General features: G+C 37.0%; 1 protein-coding gene and 1 long non-coding RNA gene across 21 annotated transcripts in view; one reads left to right on the plus strand and one right to left on the minus strand.

Annotated features, from left to right (window-relative positions):
- Positions 1–27,988, plus strand: part of CEP170 (centrosomal protein 170) — a 127,585-nt gene that overhangs the window by 60,799 nt on the left and 38,798 nt on the right. For 13 of the 17 annotated variants that reach the window (XR_006214222.1, XM_042976926.1, XM_042976927.1 and 10 more), the window contains exons 5-10: positions 4,965–5,023; positions 5,120–5,282; positions 6,397–6,531; positions 12,292–12,768; positions 17,277–17,440; positions 17,627–17,920. Coding sequence is in view for 16 of the 17 variants with exons in the window: in XM_042976926.1 (XP_042832860.1) it covers positions 4,965–5,023; positions 5,120–5,282; positions 6,397–6,531; positions 12,292–12,768; positions 17,277–17,440; positions 17,627–17,920 (1,292 nt within the window). In the remaining variant the exon portion in view is untranslated. The remainder of the gene's footprint in view (positions 1–4,964; positions 5,024–5,119; positions 5,283–6,396; positions 6,532–12,291; positions 12,769–17,276; positions 17,441–17,626; positions 17,921–27,988) is intronic. The other 4 variants (XM_042976931.1, XM_042976930.1, XM_042976932.1 and 1 more) reach the window with 2 other exon arrangements.
- Positions 1–27,988, minus strand: part of LOC122236022 — a 47,529-nt gene that overhangs the window by 10,805 nt on the left and 8,736 nt on the right. For 3 of the 4 annotated variants that reach the window (XR_006214224.1, XR_006214225.1, XR_006214223.1), the window contains exons 2-5: positions 20,361–20,506; positions 19,843–19,899; positions 10,863–10,971; positions 6,388–6,498 (exon numbers count right to left, since the gene is read on the minus strand). This is a non-coding gene — a long non-coding RNA (uncharacterized LOC122236022). The remainder of the gene's footprint in view (positions 1–6,387; positions 6,499–10,862; positions 10,972–19,842; positions 19,900–20,360; positions 20,507–27,988) is intronic. The other variant, XR_006214226.1, reaches the window with a different exon arrangement.

Below are 27,988 nucleotides of genomic sequence, written 5' to 3' on the forward strand. Positions count from 1 at the left end.
ATTTGTTCTATTTGTGCCATCAGTTTTCTTTCTCCTCTAATTTATTTTGGATTTTTGAACATTTTGTATGATGCCATTTTATGTCTTTTATTGGCTTATTAACTATAACTTTTTTATTTGATTGGTTGCTTCAAGATTTGTAGTTACTTCTTTAAGTTGTATCTTCAAGCAATATTATACCAATTCACATATAGTATAAGAACCTTACAGTAGTATACTTTCATTTCTTCTGTACTGACCTTTGTGCTATGATTGTCAAACTCTATTCTTAGATGTTACAAACTCCATACTACATTATTACAAGTGGAAGGTCAATTATCTTTTAATGAGATTGAAATAAAAATATCATATCTTTATGCCCATTGTACTCTTATAGCTTAAACCAGTGTAACTATCATTTCTCATGCTCTTCGCTCCTCTTTATAGATCTGTTCTTCTCATCTGATATCATTTTCTTTCTGCTCAGGGCTTCCTTTAACATTTCTTGCAGTATGGTTTTGCTAGTGATGAATTCTTTCAGCTTTCATGTGTCTGGAAAAGTAGTAGTTAATATATAGTAGTGTATATAGATTGGTAAGAGATCCAAGAACTGAAACCTATTCTATACCAGTATTAAGAGGTGGGAGAGATAAGGAACCAGTCTAAAAAAGATTAAGATGCAGGGGTGCCTAGGTGGCTGTCAGTTAAGCATCCGACTTTGGCTCAGGTCGTGATCTCATGGTTCATGAGTTCAAGCCCCGCGTCAGGCTCTGTGCTGACAGCTCAGAGCCTGGAGCCTGCTTCAGATCTGTGTCTCCCTCTCTCTGTGTCTGCTCGCACTCTATCTCTGTCTCAAAAATAAACATTAAAAAGAAAAAAAGATGGAATCACTGGTGAACTAGAAGGAATATCAGAATATGATATGGTTTCCATGTTTAGTGGAAAATGATTTAAACATTACTTAAATACCATAAATCTCAAAATCCTTACCATCTCAGTCATCTCAGGGTTATTATAAGAACCTAGTACCTTAATTTTTTTAATGGGCTGCTTTTTCCCAAAGTAGTTGTCTATTCCTATAATGTCCACAAAACGATTGGATTAATTGTATTAGAAACAAGGTGAAAATCATTGTTGTGGCTTTTAAGATGATGATTTATCTATAATTGGAACATTACCTATGGCATTGTGTGTTTGGGTCCAGATCATGGCTGCTAAAATGATCGGGAAGGGGATAAACATAACTAAAAATCAAAGACTCTTCATTTAGAGAAGTTAGGGTTCTTCCCGATTAATGTGATTGATGTCCACAACAAAGCATGAACACACTTTCCAGATTTCAAAAATGGAGGATGTTTCCAAAGTTTGAGAGAGCTAAATTTAAGAAATTGACATGAGCTATTAGATATGGAATAAAGTCATAGAAGAAAAGTTTAAAGGAGTTGTTTTAAAACAAGGTTTTCTAAAAGCTGGACAAAGGAATTGATCTGCCAGAACAAAACGATACATCTTTCTGAAGATAAAGACAAACTTAAGCTAGTAGAAAGTTTGCTTAAAGAAATAAAATTTTACCCTTGGAAGGTTTTCTGCTATGAACTTTTTTTTTTTTTTTTTAACTTTGGCATCTTCTAGGACCTGCCTTGTTAATACAATGTGCAATCTATTTTAGCGTAATTGTGTATTGTATTATATTATGAATGTAGTCAAACAAATTTCCCATATATATTTTTTTAATGTTTATTTATTTATTTTGAGAGGGAGAGAGAGAACACGAGCAGAGGAGGGGCAGAGAGAGGGAGAGAGAGAATACCAAGCAGACTCCAAACTGTCATCACAGAGCCTGATGGGGGGCCTGAACTCACAAACTGGGAGATAATGTCCTGAGCTGAAATCAAGGGTTGGGTGCTTAACCAACTGAGCCATGCAGGCACCCCTAAATTTCCCACATTTCTTTAAAACAATGTTTTGGGTTTTTTTAATGTTTATTTATTTTTGAGAGAGAGGGAGACACAGAATCCGAAGCAGGCTCCAGGCCCCAAGCTGTCAGCCCAGAGCCCGACATGGGACTAGAACCCACAAACAGTGAGATAACGACCTGAGCCAAAGTCGAACACCTAACCGACTGAGCCTCCCAGGTGCCCCTAAATTTCCCATATTTCTAAGGAGAAGATCCAAACAGACAAGTTTTTGGCTAACTCTAAGGAAAATTTTTAAGGGTAGTCTTACTATATATGTATTTTAAATCACACATATAAGACACATAAATTTTAGAAAAAGAATGTATTTTTAATTGTGTAAAATAATTCAAGTATTCTCATTTGTTGTGGCATCCAGTGTCTTCAACACCATGAAAGTCACATTCTTTTTAGTAATACAGTTTTTCAGAGAATATTGTATTAATGCCCATTAAACAGTTTGAAAATACAGCATCTTTTGAAACCTTAACACTGGAAACCTTGTACCAAGCAACAAAAACTCATATATAATATTTGATTTCTTCTGTAAGTGTTTGGTATCTCCCGAGTGAAGCAACTTAAATTAATTTTTAAAATGATTTTTGAGATGCATGTTCACACTGACACCTGTTGTTTTAAGGCCCTAGGAGTAACTAAAACTGTTCAAAATGTTGCCCTCCTTTTAGTTAGCTTTAATTGTCATTTAGATAAGATGTTTTATCTAGCTAAGATTATCTAGATAAGAGATAACATTTAGATAAGATGTTTTTGAATGCATTACTAGTATGCAGATGAGTTTCTTTGACCCCACTTGTAGATAAACATTTTTTTTTTTTAAGTTTATTTATTTAGAGACAGCTCCCTGAAGGGAGCACAAGTGGGGGAGGGGCAGAGAGAGAGAGAAAGAGAGAATCCCAAGCAGGCTCCACACTGTAATTGTGGCGCCAGATGCTGAGCTCAAACCCACGAACCAGGAGATCATGACCTGAGCTGAAGTCAGGCACTTAACCTACTGAGCCACCTGGTGCCCCAATAAACATTTCTTGAATAAACTGAGCATAGGGAAGATGTAAAATCGCAATCACAGCCCGATGTAAAGAAACAGGGAAATAACCTAACAGATACAATTTTTAATAAGTAGGATTTTAAACTTTTTATAACTTAGGAAGTTACATTAGGAAGAAGGTAGCTAAGCTGGAATTAGGGCAGTCTCAGAATCTCCCAGCCAGACCGGTGTTCTCAGGTGAACTCATGACCCAAACAAGAGGATCCTTGAAATCTTTGGTTTCACACACATGAAACTTTTTGAAAGATGAAGTGTTTGACCCCAAGAAGGGTGGGCTCTCTCAAGTTTTCCCAGATCTTCAAGGAGTCTTCAGTGTAAACATAAGACCCCACACTAGCCTTAGGGGACAGCCTGGAACTCCCTCAGCAATAAACTTGAATGGAGCACGGGAAAACCCCCAGAGCAGGCTAAAATCATTGGTGTTTCCCATTGAAAAAATGGAAATGGCTTTCTGTTTTTTTGAGACACTGTGTTTTCCATTGGAAGTATGCAAATGCTGTGAATCTCCTCCAGCTGTTCATGCATTTCTTGGGTATAAAACAAAGTTACTGGACTTTTATTTTTCATTAAGTATGAAATTACTAATTATGAAATACTTATTTTCATATATGTCAGCAAATATGTATCAGCATATACATATAACAAAAAAGGAAAATTCTAATATTTCACAGCTACAGGAACCCTGGACTGGGTTTCAGCTGACAAGATTCTCGTCTTAGGTTTTGCCCTTCCATTCCTCAAGTTCCCTATGTATAGAAGAGAAGGATGAGATATTAAACAGGAATTAAACAGGATAGTCCCTAAAGCTCTTTACAATTCCAAAAAATTCTGAATTTTTATCATTTTAATGAACAGAAATAGAAGTTAAAAACTCATTTGCAAGTTTACTGCTCCTTATGCATGGGAACTATTTTTACCCCAATCATTTGTGATAATTACAGCTTTCTAGCCTTGAAGTCATAGGGTGCTATGAATTGGTAAAGGATAATAGAATTTAGTACATGGTTATAAAAGTCCTTTCAGTACAGGGTTAAGTAATGGTGGGAAATGTGACCTCTACTGTTTAGTGAAAGATGTTTTTTAATATACAGAGGCATTGTTCTTTTTGGCATAATAATGAAAGCACCCATTATTTCTAGCATTTGGTTCTAATTGTATAGAATCGGTTGTTTGTCAGTGTGATACGACCCTGATTGCAATGTCTGGAGGAAAGGGGTGATTGTGGTTGTTGTAAGGACCCTAATTATAGAATTTCTTTTGCACTTTCAGAGTGAGCTTCATTTTTATCAATGCTTGTGAAGTCTGAGTAATCGAATTCTTTCAGGATTTGCTGTTGGATAATCACTGATGACATACTTCCTTTTACATTTTTGTGATTAAGTATTAATATAATTTGATCCAGGTGCTTTTTCTTCTTTGTAGTCATATTGTTTGTTTGTGAGAACTGAACATGTCTTTGTGCTCTGATTTATTACCCAGTTATTTACTTCCTGAAGGCCGTTATTAAGTTTAGAATTATTTGCTAGATTTTAAGATTTTTCTCTAGTATGTATTTTTTTTTAATGTTTCTTTATTTTTGAAAGAGAGAGAGAGAGAGAAGGAGGGCACAAATGGGGAGGGGCAGAGAAAGAGGGAGACAAAGAATCCAAAGCAGGTTCCAGGCTCCAAGCTGTCAGCAGAGAGCCCCACGCGGGGCTTGAACCCACGCACCATGAGATCATGACCTGAGCTGAAGTGAGATGCTTAACCAACTGAGCCACCCAGGTGCCCCAAGATTTTTCTCTGGTATTTAAAAAGTAAAGTCCTCACAGTTATGAGCATATTTTAACATTTAACTCTTAAGGGGAATATGATACTTCTGTTGTAATTACCTATTGAAAATAGGACAATTCCTAAATTATCTTTGATTATTTTAAGCTTGATTATCACAATTTTGAAATATATTCTTCCTTAGCCTTGTTTACATACAAATCTTTTCACTGTAGTTCGAGGAGAAATGAGGGTCCCTGAAGAAGCACTAAAGGTAAACATTTTTTACTTATTTCCTTTGTAAATCCACCATTTGCTAGGGTCGATTTCACTCCTGGATGTTTCACTTTCATTTTTAAACGTTTTATAGCATGAGAAGTTTACCATTCAGCTTCAGCTGTCCCAAAAATCTTCAGAATCAGAGTTATCAAAATCTGCGTGTGCCAAAAGCCTGGATTCAAAGGGAGCAGATACATCAGCAGAGGTGCAGCATAAAGCCACAGAAGCACTGAAGTCTGAGGAAAAAGCCATGGGTAAGTTAACCTGTTTGAAAATACCATATTTATACGTGGTTATGAAGAAATTGCATCCTTTGTTCTAAAAAAGTTGGCCATGCCCATATAAATTTGTAATAATGACAATTTTAGAGTAGGTTTTAATATAGCCAACGCTTTCATTAGAAAGCATTTTATAACACATAATTATATATGACAGTTATATGTAGGTGTGTTTAATATATTTAAATATTTGAGAGAAATAAATATAGTTTTCAATATTTTTATTTAATGTTTGTCTGCTTTTTTTGAATTATAACAAGTGAATTAAAAGGAAATATCCAGCGGCACCTGGGTGGTTCAGTTAGTTGAGCGTCCAGCTTTGGCTCAGGTCATGATGTCATGGTTCGTGAGTTCAGGCTCTGTGCTGACAGCTCGGAGCTTGAAGCCTGCTTGGGATTTTGTGTCTCCCTCTCTCTCTGCCCCTCCCCTGCTCGTGTTCTGTCTCTCTCTGTCTCTCAAAAGTAAATAAATGTTAAAAAAATTTAAAAGTAACAATAAAAAATCTAAAAAAATAAAAGGAAATATCCAATGATATTATGTCATCATAATTATTATTGTATATATGATGTTCCAGGAACAGCTCTACATAAATAATCCTATTCATACAAAAACAATTTTTTTAAATTAATAGAATAGGCATTACCAAATTTGCTCAAATATAAATCTACTAGTCATGTTAACATCTAGGTTAAATTTAGTTACTGTACAGTCCCCCTAGGCTTAAAAAACTTTATCATGGTCATTCATACCAAAACTTACTTTTGTCTTTTTTATCTCGACTTACTTAATGAGCCATTTCTGTATACCAAAACACTGAGTACACCTTAGCAAAAAGCTATTAGGTTACAGCAGTGTGCATTACTTAGATATCAGCCAGTGCAAAATTTCATTTATTTAGTCATGTCCAACATTGAATAAGGTCTGACACAAAAACTTAAGTTTTTCAACTTAGTTTATATGTTGTTTTCAACTATCTAGACTATATGTTGTTTTCATTTAGTAAATTAGCCAGACAATTGTAGCATTGTGCAAAACCATTTTTTTTTTCTGTTTCATATGCTTTAGACAGATTTTTTTTCACCTTTTCCAGATATTTCTGCGATGCCCCGTGGTACTCCATTATATGGGCAGCCATCATGGTGGGGGGATGATGAGGTGGATGAACAAAGGGCTTTCAAGTCAAATGGCAAACCTGAAGAAAAAAGTCATGAAACTGGAACAGCAGGTAAGGAAAATCTCAAGATTGTGACATTAAATGGACATTTGGGGAAGAATTTGTAATTAAACAAAAATCTGGCAACTCTGAAAAAAAGATATCTACTACTCCTTAATTTAATAAAAAATGTTGATGAATGTCTTAATGATGTTGTCATTTTAAGTTTATTATGAATGATTCTCATATAAAGTATTAATTCCAGTATCATTTTATTTAAAAGGTTTTTCCAACTTATGAGATTAAAACTTGGAAAATAGATTAATAATGTAATTGAGCATTTAAGGTATTTAAAAAGAATTTTTAAAATGTTTCAATTAGACCAAAATAGTGGGCACAAACGAATTGTGTGTTTCCTTAGATTCACAGGTATATAATCATGTTTTTAAATGAACAGTTTCTGTTATGTTCAGAAATGTGATATAAAATTAAAACTTATTTAAAACCTCAGTTTGCTTTGTTTGTTGGGATATGGTAGCAAGACTAGCCAAGTTCAGCCAGAATGAAAAATTAGTTCTGGGTCACATTAATAGTCAAGGAACATATTCTTGTGTTGCTGGAGGGATTTAGTAATGAACCAAGTGCCCTTAAACCAGCAAGGGTCAAGATTTCCAGGAAATGAATGGAGGTGTCATTCGTCACGTAAGGACTTGGCAAAGACATCAACACCAAAGGGTGAAACGGGCAGTTTCTACGATAATGTCAGATAAGGATCCAGAACTGTAGGAATTGAACACAGGTACCAGGGAGCAGTCTGGAAAACTAAGTCTGACTGAGTCAAAGATAGATCCCAGCACAACTCTTCTCAATTTTCTACCTTCGACCCTAATTGTACAAGATAATAAATAAATAAATAAATAAATTGATTAAGAACACTGTTCTTTAAATATGTGCTAATTTGACCTTGGACAGGTCTAAGAAAGCTGGCTTTATCAGCTTGATTATGCAAGTGCCCCAAACTGAAATTGTCAACTTTGCAAATAAATTCCCATCGTAGCTTCCTTGTTTCTCTCCACCAGCAGTTTTCTTCATGTCCAAGCTTAGAAATACTTAGTATTCATACTGAGTGTCATTCAGCATTACATCAGATGCAAATAACAAATGCTATCTGAGACTGAACAGGAAAGAAATTTCCTGGCTTAAATAACTGTACCTCTTCAGGGTTGGCTAAGGCATCTCTACAGTGTCATCAGCAACTGGTTTTTCTCCCTTTCTCAGCCCTCCAGTCCACAGTGGGCGTATAGGGCCGCATAGGGGGGTGTCTCCCCTCATGGCCATCTGTGTGAATGAAACTAAATTCTTAAATGATTATCAGCTTATGTGGCATGTCTCATTGAGTGTCATTTTTGCCAGATGACAAAAGCTGTCTCATAATCTTGGGATTATTTTTGAGTAAGAAGGAATTAAGTGATTTATGTTTGTGTTAAATTGCTTGAAGAACCCAGCCAGATTTAGCCTATTAGGTGTCTTGTGAGAGAATCTTATCTGCTTTCTTATGTTAGTGCAAGGATGTTATTGTTTCAGATTTATCATTGGCAGTTTTTACAATATAGGATGAGGGGAACAGTTTACTGACCTGAAATAACTTATGATACTAGTCGAGATTGTAGAATCAGTTTGAAGATGGGTACTTATTTAATTTGATCATTTTGAAAGTGTTATTAAATGTTTCCAGTTATGAAAATAAGTGATTCATTTATGCTTTAAGCATGCAACTTGTAAATACAAAAAGTGACTTGCTTCTTGGTTACCATTATTAGAATGCAAAATCTTAGTAATTGTTAGGAGGGGGGAACATTTCAGAAAAGCTAATAGAGTATCTGCGACCTAGTAATTTCTTATGTCCCTCTCAGTGGGTCCACATGTATCCATAATCTCCTACAGACCTAACCCTGGAAGCAAATGTATATACTGGAGCAATCAAATTCTCCAGAAATTGTCCGAGTATTTTTAGTCCAATTAAAAAGGAGAACTGCCCTCACTTTAGCTATAGGTGCGCCCAGGGCCTGCTAACTTGCTGTAAACATTTACGTAGGTTACATCTAAAGGTCTTCTAGTGTTGCAAAGGTGTGTTTGAAAAGAAGGTGCGTGCAGCTGTGAGGAATAAAGCTCTGGCTCTTTTACGTTGATTTTCATCTAATCACACTAAATTTGGAAACTTTCAAGTTGTGACTCCTTTTGCTGTTTCCTAGTCTTTATTTGCAGTCCTTGAATATGCCAGGCTGGATGTATGTTGTAGGCTGAGTGAATGTGCTTTCATCATTGCCTTTAGCATCTGGAATTGAATATTTCTTAATTTCGTACAGAAGAATGAAGGGAATGGCTTTTCTGGAGGTGTATTGTCCCCATTTTCTCTTCTGATTTAGATAAGCAATTCTAGCATAATCACTTATTAAATAGTTTTAAATACCTAGCAGTTGAGATTATGACAGAATATTAGTATACTCAAAATATTAGTATATTTAATATATTAATTTACTTAATTTGGTATAAACAGAACTGAGTTTGAAGGTAAATGAATGTTAAATTCACAGATTTCCAGAATCTGTTCCATCAGCGTTCTGAGATAGAGCTGTTTTATTCTTCTGTATTAATTTTCCCAATAATTTTTCTAGTAGGCCTACATTTCCCAAGTATAGTAGGTCCACACTTGATCTGTTTTTATCATCTCCAGAGAGATGAATTCCTTCACGTAATGAATTTTCCAAATGACTGAACTTTTACAACTGACAATTTCTGTAAAAGTTTGACCATTTTCTATATTTCTATTAATGAATTACCCATATCACTGTCTTCTCAAGTGGAGAAGCCTGAATATAATATAAGTTTCTGGTTTATGACCCAAAGTCATCATGATGGATGTCACTTACTGCAGTGTGATACATCACATGACAGCCTTGGGAGACATTACAGGGTGTGGGACTGTTGGCCCTCTGCACAGAATGGTTCTGGACTGTTGTGGTTCTGAGCTGGGTCCCAAGCTCTTGTTTTTTGTCTTACTCCTGCCATCTGTCTGACCCTTACTTCTTGGTGCAGTGTATCTTACCTTAATCCTCACTTCAGGTTTGCTACATGTGTCTGTGCAGATAGTAAAAAGACTCTTGAGTGAGTGACTTTTCTGTTAGTAAAGGTCATGAATATGGGAGTATAGGTGTTATTGTATCCTTCTTGAGTTTTTTAGAGTTAGTTTTTCTTGTTTCCCTAATTCTTAGCTATGTTGGAGAGTTGGGGAAAAGAGAGAAACATTTATTTGTGTGCCTACTTTGTGCCAGGCTTTGTTCTGGGTAATGTACATTATGTCACTTAATACTGAACCTCACTGGATCATGACAGTGATCTCATGCATAGATACCATTATTTCCGATGAGAAAAATGAGAATTAAAGACTGACAGACACAGGATTCATCAGATCATAACATGCTGCCTTTCCCCTCTACTGTGCTACCTGATGTTGCAAGATAACTGATTTCTGGATAAGTTGTGTAAGTCTCAGGTTTCCAGTCCTTGAAGTAAAGGTGACTTGGATGTAGGACTAAGGGGTGATAACCTTTAAAGCAGTGGTGTGCAGTTGATCTAGGCTGTTTTTATGTGTTATAATGTGAAAACATGTTGAAAGTATGTCAATATTAACTGTGAACTTTTCCTTCACAAGGAAGGAAAATTAGGAAAATATTCCTTTAAATCATGAATGACAAATAGATAGTAAGTGTTGTACCCCCGGAGCAGCTTTTCACGGTTTGGGCTTGCACTTCAGCCACATCATTTTATTTGGGTATCTGGTGGTGGTAGTAAGAAAGTACCACCCCTTATTCCCAGCCAGTATTATCCTGTTGCTAGAAAGATGAGCAAAGCAGATAATAAATGACTGAGTGATTGTATACATGTGTATAGATAGATAGATAGATACATAGGTAAGAGAGGATAGGTTTATAAGCCAGTTGTCCTATATGGAATTGACCAAGTACAGTACACCGTAATGAACAGGAAATAAGTCCATGTATGAAAAACTACAAATAGCATTTATTAGTGAATTCATTAATACATGGGAAGTGCCTAATTTTACTGTCATGGAAATTTTAAATGACAGGCCTTCAGAGTAAACAGAATCCAAGTGAACATTTTTTTATTAAAATAAAGATGAATTAACTCTGAAAGAAATTTTTAAAACATGACTTAGGTTATTTAGTCTTGTATAATCTCTTCTTCCAAATAGCATGTAAAATTTTTGCTTTGATGTATTTTCTGATGTACATTTTTCATTTTTAGTTATAAGAAAAATTAAGTATACTTTGATAAGAATAATTTTTACATTGAAAGTTGTTTTTGTTAGATACTCTGTTTACCTTCTGTGTAGTGTTTTGTTTTGGGAGGCGGGGGGACTGGTGCTTGATGTTCTCTATACCCTGTTCCACACACTGGATGACAGCAGTGTTGCTGTCCCCTTCTTGTTACCTGAAAGCAAACAGTTTGATGTTTGTTTATATTCAGAGAGTACTGCCAAGAATTCAGTTACAGCACCTGAAGAATCCCATCAAGATCTAATATTCGATGCTTCAAGAGACCAAATATTACTTCACTTAATTGGGGAATGACTGGAAACAGCCTAGTCTCCCTGTATTGCCTTTCCTCCTAGTAAATTACCTGCATACAGTTTTCCCATCAATCTGTTTAAAAACGGAGTGCTTTTATGAGCTTTAGGAAAATGTTTTTCATTTGAACTCTTTATCATCTTAATAATGGCTATGGTTCTTTTGCTTCCTGAAAAAGAGAGCAGCTTAATCTTTTTTACTTCTCTATTTATTTTTTGCATTTGTAGTATCTGGTAACACAGTTTACAAAAATTTTTCAATTATCATTTTCATTTATGTATTTTGTTTACTTATTCATTTACATTTATTATGTATAAATGCATTTTTATACCTTTATATTCATTTCTGAGACAGCAGAACAATAGTGACAGCACCCCAGCGTTGCTCACTTCTTCTGCCAACTCTGGTTGTTTTGATCTGAGATTTAATTCAGCTTTCCTCCAAGAATTCTTGACACTTGTGCATATTCTGACACATGTATAGACATATACGTGAATTTTCTTCTGGGCTTATTGGCTGGCAACTAAATTTTCTATTTTTAACCTATTTCTTTCACACTGCTGCTTGGATCGCAGTGCTGCAAGCAAACCATGTTTTATCTTTAGTTATTCTTTCATTCTTTACAAAATGTATCCATCTTCTCACAAGGATCGCACATCAATGTTATTTTTGTAATTCGAGAAGTAATGCCTCTCAGTGTCATGGTGAAGAATGGTAAGTGGAATAATTACTTCTAGAACATTGCTCACATGGTGACCTCATGTTTATTTCTACTTTGTGCAGAAGCTGTACTTTTTGTTCATACATATTTCATCCTCCTGACTTGATAAGGAAATTCCTATTTTTTCTGTCACTCTAAGATATGTGTGTTGAACGTGCATCTCCATCCACATTTGATTTCAGTTCTTTTGCACTTGGATGATTTCTGGATCCAATTTGGAAAAAATACGGTCTAGCCATGAAGGATCCATCTCTTGCTGTCGCGGCTTCTCTTGCATCTTCTGTCGGTACCTGAACGCCGTGTTTATAGTCGACATCTCTTCTCTCTGACATTTGCCGGTTTTTCGTCCAGGCTCTGATCTGCCTTCTGATTCTCATGGCGCAATACAAATGGCCATGATTATATTTCCTTCTGTGCTAGAAGCTCCCAAATATTTTGAATTTTCTCTTATTTTTTTATTAGGGTGCAGCATAGATGCCAAGCACGTTGAGGAACAGTCTGCAGCTGCAAGTGAAGACGTACTTTTCCCTCTCTGCAGGGAACCGAGTTACTTTGAAATCCCTACCAAAGAATTTCAGCAGCCATCACAAATAGCAGAGAGCACTATTCATGAAATCCCGACAAAAGACACACCAAGTTCCCATACAGCAGGTGCAGGGCATGCTTCATTCACCATTGAATTTGATGACAGTACCCCAGGGAAGGTAACTATTAGAGACCATGTGACAAAATTTGCTTCTGATCAGCGCCACAAGTCCAAGAAGTCTTCTCCCGGAACTCAAGACCTACCAGGGATTCAAACAGGAATGATGGCACCGGAAAATAAAGTAGCTGACTGGCTAGCACAGAACAACCCTCCTCAGATGCTATGGGAAAGAACAGAAGAGGATTCCAAAAGTATTAAGAGTGATGTTCCAGTTTACTTGAAAAGGTTGAAAGGTAAAGTGAATTACTTGATCATTTCAGAACTTGCTGTTTTGTGACAAAGAAAATTCAGTCTTCACAGTTACCAAACTACTGCTAGATAAAAAATTATATGGTAGGAAACTTCAGCTCTTTCAAAGCTTCCTGTTTTGATTTTGAAGCTCAGAAGCAAGCCATACTGCCCATATCCACCTTACTCATTGAAAATAGTCTGCTTTCATTTTCTTGCCAAAACCAGATTGGTTTTGTGAATTTATATTTATGCCATTAAAAATATTTCTTTTCCTATGGAAATAAAAGATTCATTCAGTTCACCTGTGGAATTCCCTTAGAAGACCTTTCTCATCGTTTTCTTGACTTAAGGAAAAGATGTGTTCAATTCTGTTCTTCTCTATTGTGATACTTCCAGTGAAATGTCAGTGTCTCGATTTTGAAAGAAATTCTAAGCCATTTGATAATGGGCAAGAAGTTCTACATTAGTAATAATAGTCACATTGGGGTTTTTTAAATGTTTATTAATTTTGTGAGAGAGAGAGAGAGAGAGAATCAATCCGAAGGAGGCTCCACCCTGCCAGTGCAGAGCCCAACATGGGCCCCAAACTCACTAACTGTGAGATCATGACCTGAGCTGAAATCAAGAGTCGGACACTTGTTGACTGAGCCACCCAAGTGCCCCAGTAATACAGTCACATTGTTGAGAAAATGTTTCAAACTTTTCTCAGTGGTTATTCGTGAAACAAAATTCTTGGTTTAGAGAACAAAATTCTTGGTTTAGAGATACTGGGAATTAATTGAATTAAAAATGTTTTTGATATTAAAACTTATGAAACCACAATTGAGTGTTTATTTGTGAAGTAGTCAGTATATGCTTTATTAGTATAACACTTGGCCAAAATTAGTCAGATGTCTATACCTGTACAACAGGGTATCAGCTGAATAATTTTTCTGTTGTTTTGCTCTATCTTAATTACTCTATCTTAATTTTATTTCATAAGCTATCATTAAGAGAAATGACTGCATGCTAATATGACCATTCTGTTACTATACAAGGAGTTAATGAGCTTTAACAAATGCTAATTGAGGTCACTGTATCCCTAACACTTCACCTGGGACTTAATTATGTGGCAAGTACTCAGTAATTTGAATACACAATGAATGACTTTGCTATCAATGATAAGACAAACCCTGGCTTAACCTGTACTTTATGCCCTGGGATTTTGGTCAAGTACTGAAGAAATACCTGTTCTGATTTGCTTCTAAGACATTTCAGGATAGTGAGGTGGTGTGATTACCTAATTCTTTGCTGGGGCCTATTACTAAATCTAATTATAATCATAAGCAATTGCCTGCATTATACTCTTCATATTGATTGTTATCTTTTGCCTCTGTCAGATAATATTAAATTCATAACTGAGAACTATATATGTACGTATAGGTGAAAGCTCACAGATAAAAGCTACCCATCTGTACGCTGACCATTTGTAAGAATAGATAAATAGTACTGATATCCAAGTGTAATATAAAAGGTAGCATAAACCTTGACAATTTAGAAATGACATGGTCTTTCTCAAACTACTTTTAATAAATGTGCCAAAAGTGAGCTAAAAGGTTATTTTAAAAGTTGCCATTTTAAAATACCTTTATCCCTTTATTATTAATAGTCATAATATATGACTATTATGATAGTCATCATAAGCATTTTCTGTATTAGCTATTATTTTTAAGCCATCATTTTTAGCCATTCTCTTCTTGAACAAGGCCCATCTGTAAGCCTGATTCCAAACACAGGCATTAATGCCCATAATCACACTGTATCTATGCATTAATGATATTTAAAAATTTTACCAGAAATTATACAAATTGCTGTTTTCCCTCAAAGTTGATTTATGGGTAGACACATGTTCTAGTATATTGCCATCGCTCAGAACTCTTCTTTTGGATTGGCTTTCAGACCATTTTACAAAAAAAATATCTTTGTGAATATAACTCATTTTTGGTTCAAGATAGATCCATTTTATTGCTCCAGTTATATTTATAAATGACATTTGACTTTTTCCCAAAGTCAGATATGCCATCATTAGACAAAGAATTTCCACAATCTAGGTAGGATGTTGAAAGTGTATACATAGACTTTAAATAAAGGTAACAATTTTACATTAATTAGACTTCCAGCAATTATTTGAATCAGTCTCAAAAATTAAAAGTAAGTAAAATAAAAGCAAAAACCTTTGCTCCTACAAGAGTAAAGTGCACGCGCTTTGGGACAGTGAAGAAAATCATGCTCACAAAGCCCGTACACTTTTCCCTTTAGGAGACTTGCAGCTTCTTTTGACCACAACGTCTGACCTGGTACAGCTAACCTGCCCCCAAAAATACTGAACAGACTTCAACATATTTAGGCGTGGTTGATGGTAGACAACACAGAAACTCGGAGAGGAGAGTTTCCCAGTGATTTTTGTTGTTGAGTACAAAGAGAAATTGCAGTTCTTGCCAGGGGTCTCCCCTTTTGTAACACTGAGAAATACAAGAAGGAATAGCAATACTCCATGAAAGAAAATGGCTACTCCATCAAAAGTTTTAAACTGTAACTTAAAAAATACCAAAAGGACCCAACACCACTTAAGTGCCAAATTTTACACGTTGGTACAAGAGCTGAAGTCTTGTAAAGATGGTGTTTTCATGTTGTATATGTGTGCTGTGTGGGCTATTTGGTCTTATTGGTACAGAAATTTAGAGTTTAGTTATTACTGGCTCTTGGAAACTGGATTCCTTTTCAGTTCAGCCAGTGCAACAATGAAAAAGATTGTAAAATAGCATGTTTTCAATGAGTTTTATATTTAAATTAGTGGTTTAGTTTGGTTTTGCGTTCCATTTGCTATCCCTGATTCCTTGCTTAATTGCCTGAGGGTGGGGATTCCATTAATTAAACACCTGTTTGGGGTTTTATTCTTTTCAGATTGCATTTTGAATAATTGCTAATTTGAAGAAAGATTTTCAGATTTGTTGTATCTGATGTTTATGACATTCGTCAGTTTTGTTTTGCTGGGAAGTGCCTCCCTTCGTGTTGGTTTAATTCTCTCCCTTGGCTTCCCTTGCCTGTGACTTTTTCAAAACATTACCCTTTTCTGTGGATTCTTTCTATCTTCTGAGTCTTCTCACACCTTTTATGTACATTTTTACAACTAGTCTTCTGTTAAATCATTAGCACCAGTTGGTAACCTCTAAGTACATTTAAAACAAAAAAAAGAACCCCATGAGTATTAAAATTCCCCTTTCTCTTTTGGATGTGTGCCCTTTGCCCCTCCCAGCCAATGCATCGTCCAGTTCTGATCATTGTCTTGTTTGTTACTACATTATTCAGCAGGTCTTCAGATTTAGAATTTGTAGCCCAGGAAAGGTTTAAACTCAGGCTTGGGACTGGAAGCACTTTTCTTCCAATGAAGCCATCATTTAAGCCCTCATTTGTAATTCATTCAGTCTAAAATTGAATAATTTAGGAAGCATAGAAAAATTCTTGACCTTCAAAAAAATTTATGCTGTAATAATATAAGTATCATTTGATAAATTCTTCTAATGTACTTATTTAAATACTTAAAATTCTAAATCATTGAAAACTAATTTCTCTAATGTTTCACATTTAATCCCTAGTAGAACTATGAAGGGTAACAGAAAAGCTGTTAGGAACCTAATGTTTCAAAATTCAAACATATTCTAACTTGACTCTATATGCTTTATAGAGAAGACAGATTTTTAGCTGGTTATATTTAGCACCCTGCCATTTGCCCAGAAGGTGGTTAGATTTATATAGGATTTCATAGACGATGCTATTCTGTGATAGGCCTTTAGCATGCTTTATTTAACTCTTTGAAGCCACCAGAGTTTAGAGCACAAATGTAAATTTGCAAAACTTCTCATAGCTAGAAAGACACTTGTGGAGAAGTGTATAGTAATTGGTGGAAACTACAAATTTGCATCTTCGTATTAAAATTTTGTATACTTTTTATAAAAGTATGCTGTAGTTTTAGAAGTATTAAACATTGTCAAAACTCACCACATTTTATGGCATTTGTGTTCTATTTTACTGTGTAGTAATAAGCATCTCAGGAGGATCACTCTCTTTTCTCTTTTCCTCTCAGGCTAGAAGCCAATTTTTGATTGCTAAAGAAGGTATAAGGTTTGGAGGCCGGATTAACGTTTATTAATGTTATAAATACAGACTACCGCAGATGATATAGCATTGCTTATCTGTTAAGGCATTAATGAATCATTAGAAAGTTAAAAATTTGGAGAAAGAAAAGCAGTCCTATTCATTTATTTATAAAGGACCTCATTGTTGGTTGAGAAAATTTGAATGTGAGCGTTGCAGTTGAGGGAAGTTTGCCGAGCCTGTTACTGAAACGAACATATGACTGGGGTTGAAGAGGGGGAGGGGGCCAAAAGCAAGTAACACTTTTGTATACGCGTCTAATTTTCTACATGGGACTTTTTCCTTCCCTATTATGTGGCTTCTGTTTTGTGTCCAGGAAATAAACATGATGACGGTACACAGAGCGATTCAGAAAATGCTGGGGCCCACAGGCGCTGTAGCAAGCGTGCTGCTCTCGAGGAACACTTAAGGCGGCACCACTCCGAACAGAAAAAGCTGCAGAAGGCCCAGGCCACTGAGAAGCATCAAGACCAAGCTGTTGTAAGTCAAACTGCTTTTATGATTGCATTCTTTGACGAAGACAATCCCAGAAAAAGACGGTCCTACTCTTTTACTCAGAGTGCGGGAATCTTGTGTCAGGAAACTACTTACTCGACACCACATACAAAACTTGAAAAAGCAAAATCTCCAACAGCAGATGCCAAAGTGGTTTCTTTGTCTTTCCAGACTAGCTCTACGCATCACAGAGGGGGGCATGGTGTTCCACATGGGAAATTGTTAAAACAGAAATCAGAGGAGCCATCGGTGTCCATTCCCTTCCTACAAACTGCATTATTGAGAAGTTCAGGGAGTCTTGGGCACAGACCAAGCCAGGAGATGGATAAAATGTTAAAAAATCAACCTACTTCTGCCACTTCTGAAAAGGATAATGATGATGACCAAAGTGACAAGGGTACTTATACCATTGAGTTAGAGAATCCCAACAGTGAGGAAGTGGAAGCAAGAAAAATGATTGACAAGGTAAATAATTGAAATTCGGGGATGGTGGTAGTTTTCTTTTGGTGTATTTGACTGTTGGAAATTATTGGAGGGTCAGCATGAAATGTTCTCATGCAGTCAGCGGCATGGGAACTTTAGGATTTTGTGAGGGAACTGCAAAACTAACATTAAAACCAAACTGCTTTCTGATTTTATTCTGCTGATCTTCTGAACTTGCCTGACTTCCACATGTAAAGTCCTTTATGTTTATAAGCTGTTTGGACCTTTTAAAGTTGTGTAAATATAAGATAGAGTTGTAAAACCGTGTACTTTGTGTGACCATTCTCACTCTGTGTTTACATAAAAAGCCAGGCTGCTCTGCCCCTGTTAATATAAACATAAACATCACCCGATGATATTCACCCGTGAATCTTGCCTACTGGTTTCATGTCAGAAATAGGTGAAAGTGTGAATGTTTTAGTCCATTTTGTTCTTTGTCCTTATTTTCTTTTCTTAATTTCTGTTCACTGCTGCCTTTGGAGATAGAAAAGAAGTGTATGGAAACAAAATCTGTTTCACTGTGATACTCTGAATTCAGCCACTTAAGTGTATGCCCAGCCATGATGATTATTTACATTTTAGACGTGTTCTTTGATGTTATCAGTTAATGTGTCTAATGATTGTGTTGTTTGGTTTTAAAAGCAGTTTTTAACAATTTTGCCTGTAGTTATGGAAAGTTGAATTTAGGATCAGCTGTTTGTTTTACCGTAGAAAATAACAGCTTAAGTTTGGTTACATGTTAACCTCTTGTTTAAGTTCTTGTTACTCAGTGTGAGCAGCATTAGCGTCACTTAAGAGCCTACTAGAAATCCCAGAGACTCTTAGCCCTGATCTAAACAGGCCAAATCAGAATCTGCTTTAAAAGCAAGATCTGCGGGTGATAATTCGTATGCACCTTAACTTTTGAGAGGCACTAGTTCAGGTGAGGGGTTCACGGAGCGGGCTTTCAGGGAGTCGAAGAGGTCCACCTTTGGGAGGTAGGAAAATTATTAAGACTTTTACTTTTATTTTTTTAGTCTTTGTTTACACGTTGGAGTGTGTTCTGTAGTGTATGCAATCTGTTACTACACGGATAGACATGTATATAATTTATTGAGGAACACATGCTCAAAATTGTTTACTGTTGGAGTGTATGACACCAAACTTTCAGAGACCCATTAGTCTAAGAGAAATAAAGCAAGTAAGAAGCAGATGAATAAAGTGAGTTTTCCAGTTGTATTAAAAGAAGTCTAAGAACATTCTGTCTGGTCATTGAGAACAAGGCTATCGCTATCTAAAATACTGTCACATGCAAAATAAAGGAATAGGTTTGAAAAGGAGAATGATAAGTTTTAGAATTCAGATTAATAATGATTTTGATCGTATTATGCCTTTGTTTGGTTTATGGATATTATGATCATAGTGGTCAATGTTTTCTCTACTAGGTTATTTCACGGTGAGGGATTATATTGTAGTATTGAAGAACATGAGCATCTGCAGGCAGACAGATCTGCGATTAAGTTAAACTCTGCACGTACCAGATATGTGTCCTTGAGTAAAGTAACCTCTTTGAACCTTTCTTTTTTTCTAAAATGGAAGAAAGTTCACCAGGTTTTATAAAAAGAATTCAAATATATAATTCAAATAATACACAATGCCTGTCTTGTAATAAGACATCTAAAAATGTTAGCTATGTTATTACCCTTACCAAGAGTCTCCACATACGGATCTCTACACAAGGTATGGATAAATGCTGGAAAGTGTTTTCAGCCTGAAAGAGTCAAATCTGAAGCCCAAGGGGAAGTGCAAGGGAGCAGCCTGTCCAGGATAGCAGAAAGCCAAAAAACAAGTGCACATGACCCTGGTACACATGACCCTTAGGAAACGGCTGGATGGAAAGGGTGACCACAAAACCTGCTGCATACCTGCTGTGTGTAATTATCATGAGCATTTTTTCTTCAGTGGCAAATTATATGGTAACACTGTGGATAGAAGAGAAAACCAAGATTTTAAAGCGGCATTCCTTTAAGGGAGTAATGGTTCTATGTGAATGGTCATTCCTAGTTTGCATAAACCAGAAAACAAAGCTGCCCCTAACTATAGGAAACAGTCACTGGTTGTCTTGTGAATACAGAGAAAAAGAGCTGTGAGTCTACTCGTTGTGGTTAGAGCCAGAGGCCAAATTAGGTTAATGTCAGACTCTGGGAAACAAAAGCAGGGAAGCAGGAGTCAAATGTGTGAAGAAGATGAAGTAACCTGCAAGTGTGGAGAAAACAAAGACCAGGACTAGCCCGGAAGTGAGTGCTCTGGGAGGGTGTAGCAGTACATGCATCATATCAAGTTGCTTGGATGAGTTCAGGTGTGTGGATAGAAGTTGGGGCCTTAACTGCTTTCCATCTAAATTTCATTGTTTGGCCCTGAAAACTTGCATTTAGTCTCTTACCCTTTTCACTCCATCATTTGAAAACCGGTTTATTTCATTGATTTGTTTTCACAGCCTTTATTCAACATCAACTGTATGCCAAGCTTTGTGTTAGAAGAGAGAGGTTCAAGTTGAAAAGACAGAGTTCTTCCCTTCGAAACATGAGTCTGTAGAGGAATGGAAATGCACAAGTAAAAACATGAATTAGAATAGTAATGCTGAGTGCTTTGATAGACATAAGCTATTGGAGGAAGGGTGCCAGTAGCCTTCAAGAAAAGATCTCAGGTTAAACATCCCACCTTCAGAGAAGTTTTTGGCCGAGCAGTCTAAAGAGACCTGCGTAGGCACTCACTGTCAAGTCAGCCTGTTTGATTTTAATCATAAGCTTTATCACTACTTAACACTTTCCTATTTATTCACCTTCCCATTCCCCCAAATACGTGTGCACACATGAATGTAAACTCCATAACTGTGGGAACCTAGTGCCTGGCATTTTACGTGTCTTCAATACGGAATTTAATTGCCAACTGAGCTCATTTTTAAGCAGGTGGAATCAATCCCATAACAGGCGTGGTAAAGTAGGGTTTTTCAGAAATATGGAGCACTCTGTTCCAAATATGGAGCATGAGAGTGTGGAGGACCTGTTCAGAGGACCACAGTTATTTTAGACAGATGAGATCAGACTAGATATTGAAGGCCCCTGTGTATCATACTAAGGACTTTAGATATTTTAATGCTGGAGGAGAATCCCTGAAAACTCTTAAATAGGGCAGTGACATCTAATCATTGTCAGAAGTGTGAAGAAAGGATTGGAAACAGAAAGCAATTAAAAAGCTGCTGGTGTGTCCAGTATTCATTTGGATAGAAACATCTGAGTCTTCGATAAGAGATCTGGGCTAAAGTACTAAGTTGGGAAATATCAAGGAGTAGCTCTGTGCAAAATAATAGATGAGATTACTTAGAAAGAATGTACAGAGGGAGAGGAGACAAAGTATGAAGTTCTTAGCAACACCAACATTGGTGGACAAAAGGAATACGAGTGAACAAAGGAGGCTGAAAAGGATTGAACACAAGAAACAGAAAATAGCACATTGGAATCAAAAAGCAGTAAGCCACAGTATCGCATGATAATAGCATTGAATGCCTCTTCAATTTTTCCCCCAAATACATCATATTCCTGGGCCTAAACAAGTTAATTAGGACAGGTATAATTTAGGAGAAGTTGCATGTAGTTAAAATAGGATCTCTTTAAAGAAATTACCAAGCTGAAATACTGTATCTTTGTTTTTCTGTGCTGGTTGTAATCAGAAGGTAACCAAAATATCCCCTCACCAAACTCCAGGTTATGGGATTACAGCATTTTGGTTCATGTTGTTGTTGTGTGGTTGTCAGTAGGTAGCCTTATTTTATGCATTGTCCCCAAATTCACTTCTTTTTATAACACAAATGCCTGTTGTTTATGAAGACCTCTTAAGTTTTATGTCTAAGCTTACATGGAGATGCGCTATGATAAGAAAATGCTGTTCACTGCCTGGATGAAAGGTAACTGCCTTCCATAGTACTGATAGCCTCCCAGCCCTCGCTTGTCTGGCCTTCCTCTGGGACCTAGAGAACCCATCACAGTAACCAGTTTCTTCTTCCCACTCCTCTATCGAAACAGACCCTGCTGAGGGAAGAGGAGGATGTTATGAGGGCAATTTCCTAGTCTTCCAGGCAAAGGGAGAAAAACTTGTAGTGAGAACAGAAAGCTAAATATTAACAACAAGAAAAAAAAATTGGTCAAAAAAATTGGCTTGAGGTGCTCTTTTGAAAAAAGTACTTTCCATAAGTTTCCTGCCTTGAGTTTTGATTCCTGTCCATATATCCCCCAAAATACCTCTTCTCAGCATAGTCTCTTCTCTCATGGGCCTTGTGTCTACTGGTGCTGCTCTGCAGGCAGCAAGTGGTAGGGAAGAATCCAGAACCAGGAAAACTATGACAAGACTGGAAACACAGGATGAAGAATATCTACAGCCCAAAGAAAGTCAGTGCTGAGAACCTGAATCCAGCTGTAAGCAGTTTGGAATAGGGGATATTACAAACCTTGAAGTCCACAGCAAGACTTCAGATTCGACCAAGTCAGAGCCAGGGGAACCCTGATAAACCTGAGTCAAAATCTGGGTGACAGTGCCCGACGGAACACAGAAAGGCAGCACATCCCAGGTCCACTCAGACTCAGGGTCCGACGTGCGTGGGAACTAAGACAAGGAGATCAGCTCAGAGCCTTGAGTAAGAAGAGAGGACCTTGATAACAGGCCGCATTTTGATTTGGACATCATGTTTGCTTCCACTTTGTGCCAATCCAGGAACAATCTGAGTTCCCGGGCCAAAGCAAACAGCAGTTCTTAGCCAGCAAATTCTGAGGGCTTCGTTTTTCTTCCTCTAATACTAATCTTTCTTGCCCTCTCTTCACTGATCATTTTTTTCTTTTAATCTGTATCACAAGGATTTACTTTTGGTCACTGTGATTATGGCTCCTTGCCCCTTCTCAGCTCTCCTTCGTAGCCCTCCTCAGGTACAGGAAACCCTCTCCTGCTGTGTCCCCAGAGCTTCACAACTGAACCCTCACCTTTCTTCATCAGTTGAAAGCTTAACATTTACTAGGTTTTCCCCCTTTCCTTCCTGTGTTATTATATGAAATCCTACTGACTTTCCTGCTTAACAGTACTTGCCACCTAGAGTGCTTTCACACACCTAGCTCCTTCTCCGTATTCATGCTCAGAGACTTTCTCTCCCCACCCTGCCCAAGTAGCCCTGGCATTCACCTCTGCTCTCTCTGTATCACATTACCATGTTTTATTTTCCTTATAGAACTCCCCTCTAGCTAGTTTATATCCTGCCTGGCCTTTCTAGAATGACCCGGTTTGTCAGATCACTTCTGTATCTCTTGTGCTTGTTAGAACAGTGCCTGGCACATAGCAGACACTCAATCCCTTTTTAATGAATGGATGAGAAAGAAAACTGCATGACCTGCTTTTTAATTTCTGTCAATATTTGTATGTGGTTAAGCTATAGATAAGCTGCTTTATTTAGTGAATTTGTGGATTGGTCACTTTCAGCCAGTCCTCCACAAACAGGTTTTGCTGTATTTTTTATTTGCTGAAACTAGTTTGTATCTTGATCCTAACATAACTTGTTAAAATGGGTCGTTTAAAAAACCTTGATGTGTCATTTAAAACCTTGTATGTGTTATAAGCTTTGCTTTGTCAGTAGAAAGCTGAGGAGTATAGGTTGTATTAGAAGAAATCCATGTGTTTAAGTCTTAGGGGAGTTGCCTTGATTAGTAGGAGACTGGGCATGCCTTTACGTTTCTAGCAATACCCAGCTAACAGCACTTAGAAATCCGCTTGGCAAGGAAAAGGTAACATGGTCATTGATGAACAGCCATATTTTAGACACGAAAGGAAGGAATGCATGTCAAGAAAATGAGCCATAAAGAGAGAAATTGGACATTTTAAGTGTAGAAGCAGGAGATTAGACCTGAGCATAATTTGAGGACATGAAAGGAGGAGCTAACAGAAGATGTTAAGCAGTGCTGGAAAGGCAAGAGGTCGTGGATATAACTCCTAAGGAACGGAAGAGTCAAGGCGCACGGGGTAGGGCAGGGAGAGGGCAAAGTTCTGAGAGCATGTTTTTACCCAGACAGAAGTAAAAAGGAACAGGATCAAACTAGATGGTGACTTTTTTAAAAAACTGAGGTAAAATTCACATAACTTTCACCATTTTAGCCATTTAAAGTGTATATTTCATTGGCTTTGGGCACATTTACAAAGTTATACAACCACCAGCACTGTCTAATTCCAGGACATTTTTGTCACCCCAGAAAGAGACGCCAAACCCGGTTCCGTTTCCCCCAGCCCCTGGCAGCCACTAATCTACTTTCTGTGTCTGGATTTACTTCTTCTGGGCCTTTCGTATATAAATGGAAAGTCATACAGTGTGTGGCCTTTGGTGACTGGCTGCTTTCACAAGCATAAAGCTTCCAAGGTTCAACCTTGATGTAGCATGTATCAGTATTTCATCCTTTTTATGACTAATAACGCCATTGTGTGGATAGACCACATTTTATCTGTCCATTCATCTATTGATGACATTTGGGCCATTTCCACCTTTGGCTATTGTGAATAATACTGCTGTGGACGTGCATGTACGCATGTTTGTATCCCATGATAAAATATAAAACGTCTCTCTTAACCCCATTCTGAGCTCTTTTTTCCTAAAATTTTAAATGCGTTTTAAATTTAAAAGTTGATTACAAATATGTTCTAAAAATCACAGTGTTAAACATTTAGAGCCATTTATTCCATTGATTTTTAAAGGATTTTTCTTTCCAAAAGTGAAATTAGATTTTTATGAAAAATTACATGTTTGAACGAATTCTCCTCTATAAAGTCATCCTGATTTTGTTCCCTGATGTTAGAAGCTAGGATTCTGCATAGTTCTTAACGTATCAAGTGATTTTCATGGGAACCTTTGCTGTTGACTTGAACTGGTAGAGACCCTGCTCTCTCTACCTAGGAGGTCCTTGCTCATTGAGGAAAGCGTTGTCCTGATCATCTGAGGTTGAGTCTTGACACCCTGATTGATATACTAATGCAGTACTGTCTTCAGTTGCTAATTTAAAATAAACCCAGAAAAGCTTGATACTTAACCTACCATTGTGTTTCTTATTTCTGTGGAAAGTTGAAACCTGAATTTCAACTGATTTGGAAAGTGTTTTAACTAATAAATTAAGGATTATTGCTGTTGAATTACCATTTTGCTCAGCATCTGTACCTATTACTATTTTTATATGCCCAAGTCTTCTCCCTTTCAACACGCCTTTTCACACTGGTCTCTTCCCTGTCACAATAAACAAAGCTCCTTATCTGATGTTACCAAAAATAATTTGACCTCCCTTTATGAGTATTTAGTAGGTGGGATATTTACCCCCATGAAAATTGACCCTGTACTCTTTGGTTTGATAATACCGTTATTCCCTCTCCCACCCCAGCTCTCCAATTTCAGAATTAGGAACTGTGGACATTTTCTGTACAGTCTGAGCTTTTAAATAATGACACTGATGATAACATGCTAGTGAAAAAACCAAGGTCACACTTTTCACAGGCTTGGTTTGTATTGCACATACTGGTCCTTTATCATCTAGAGAATGTTTCATTTCTTTAAATTTAAAACTTAAAGATCTTACGGAAATTTTAACTACAGAGTGCCCTTGCATGGTTCAGGTGACAGTCTCTTTTTTTTTTAGGCTTCTTGTATTAGACTTGAGCTCCTTGAGAGCAAGGGCTGAGTTATGTAAATTTTTGAAGCCCCTATGGCAGCTAGCCCAGTAGCCTACAAAGAGTAAGTACCATACCTCAGTCCCAGGTTGTTAAAATTAGAGTAGTTGCTGAGACATAGATGTGAAATCCCAAGGTGAGATACCAAATATCACATGCATTCATTCAAAGGAAAGGGGTAAAGCGTGTTCCATAATGCTGAGAGTGGAATGACGAGGGAAGTGCCATCTTTTTACCCGAGACCTAGAAGCCACAGGAGGGGTCACAGGTCACTCCCTAAACTAGAGATGCACCTGCTTGGATCAAAGCCCCTAGAGGCATGAACACTTTCCACCCCTGGCGTGAATGAGTTCTCTTTAAACCTCTCCCAGACCCACAGAGCTCTGACAGTGCAAGTTCTAAAAGAAAATTTTTCTTCCCATCTATTCCTCCTTTCTTTTGCCCCCATCTGGAAGAATTAGAAACTGACAAACTTGGTGTGCAGGGCCCTGCCTAACAATCAGACAGGCATCTGATCTCTCTCCCTTCCTCACTTTAGACTTCCAGCCTAAAAAAGTCCCTAGCTGAATGAGAGAACCAGATTTTACACATATCAAGTTGGGGGGTGTGATTGAGCCCAGAGAAGGGAAGAGAATCATGAGCCTGATTAACATATAGTGCGTTCGAAACACCTTTGAGCCATCTGTGAGGAGAGATGACAGGCAAGCATCTATCTGTAGTTGGAAATTGAAGAGAAGCTTGGATGTGGATGAAATCACCCAGGGACAAAGTTTATAATGAAAAGAGAAAATGTAGCAAACTTGGTCTGAAGTGTGGTCCGACTCTTGATTCATATGTCAGATTGTATGTACTTTTCGAAATGTGAAAATTTTAATAGCTTTAAAGTACACAGACACAGCGTGTTTATGTCCTCTTGGTTTTCACATGAAAGTCCTCACGAGGGGATTTTTTTGCACCTAGACACAAACAGGAAGATCTAGATTTCAAGCTGGGCTGGTCGTTGCTATCATTAATTTTCCAGAACACTCAAAAATATAGGTAGGAACTTTGAAGGCTTCTTTTTCCACACAGTAGTGCTTCAGGCCCTATTACTTGTTTGGGCACAAATAGTGATTTAACTTCTTTGACAGATGTGTGTATAATTGTCTCCGATGCTTTGCAAGGAATCTGTGGAAAGTCATCTGAGTGTTCTTTCTGTCCGACGTCAGCCCCTCTTCCCTAGAAGCGTTACTTCTTTGTGTCTGTGTCTTTTGTTGTCATTTCAAAATAGCTTCAGAGTGATTTGGAGAGATTATATTTTGTTTGAAACTTGTGGTGCTTCTATGTTTGAGGAAAGCAAGTTTTGCAAGTCCATTTTGAGTGTGAAGTGTCCAAGTAAATGTTACCAAGTCAGAAAATCACCTGAGATCATTTGCAAATTAACATGCCAGAGAGATACCACATGCACATACTCACACCTGGGTGTTTTTATCTTTTACTTCCAAACTTGAGTTAGATTTTTATTCCTCGTAATCATAAAAATAAGGAAATAAATTTGGAGTTCAGTGACTTAAGCTAGAAAAATTTCTCAGTGTTCTTGTAAGACAGTCCTAAATAACTCGAGTAGCTCTAATTTGCTTTCTTTACAAGTGACACTAGAGGCCGAACACACAGGACAGTATACACAGTATTTTTACTGTTGTTGTTGTTGTTGTTGAACTTACTAATTCTGATGTTTAACAAAATGAAACAGGTTTGTTTTTTCCCTTCTGTAAACTTCCATGTGCTTCCATGTATTACTAAAATCCATATTTGATTTAAAGTTAGTAATATACAATTTGCTTCTAAAGCAAAGGTAATTTGAATATTGAGTGCTTCAACAGAATACTAAATCACAATTTTTGAAAACTATACAGTTCTATTTGAGTTAAATATTAAGTAATAAGGCCATCTAGTGGTAAAATTTCCAAGTTTCAGTGAATTTGAGAATGATGTTTCCTTTACTAAATGTAGACTTCAGAATTTATCAGATGTGATCAGGCAATCATTGAAAAGCTTTCTAGAAAATAGTTTAACCTAAGGTATTTTCCCCTTTTCATACCAAAAAAGGCCCTTTGGTTATGTTCCTAAGATCTTTTCTACAAAGCACCAATTCAAACACATAGTATTTTTCTTGATTGTAATAATTAGAGCCACAAATAACACCTATGAATAATGCTTAAGAGACTTAATAGTAAATAAAATGGAACGTTGCAGTTTTTGTAGTTACAACCTTTTTCCAATCTGTTTGGCAACATCAGGGCCTATTTACGTGCCAGGAAGTCAGTCAGACTCAGATCCTCCCCTTGATCA

This window comes from Panthera tigris, chromosome F3 (assembly GCF_018350195.1).
Source record: "Panthera tigris isolate Pti1 chromosome F3, P.tigris_Pti1_mat1.1, whole genome shotgun sequence".
Taxonomy (NCBI): Eukaryota; Metazoa; Chordata; class Mammalia; order Carnivora; family Felidae; genus Panthera; species Panthera tigris.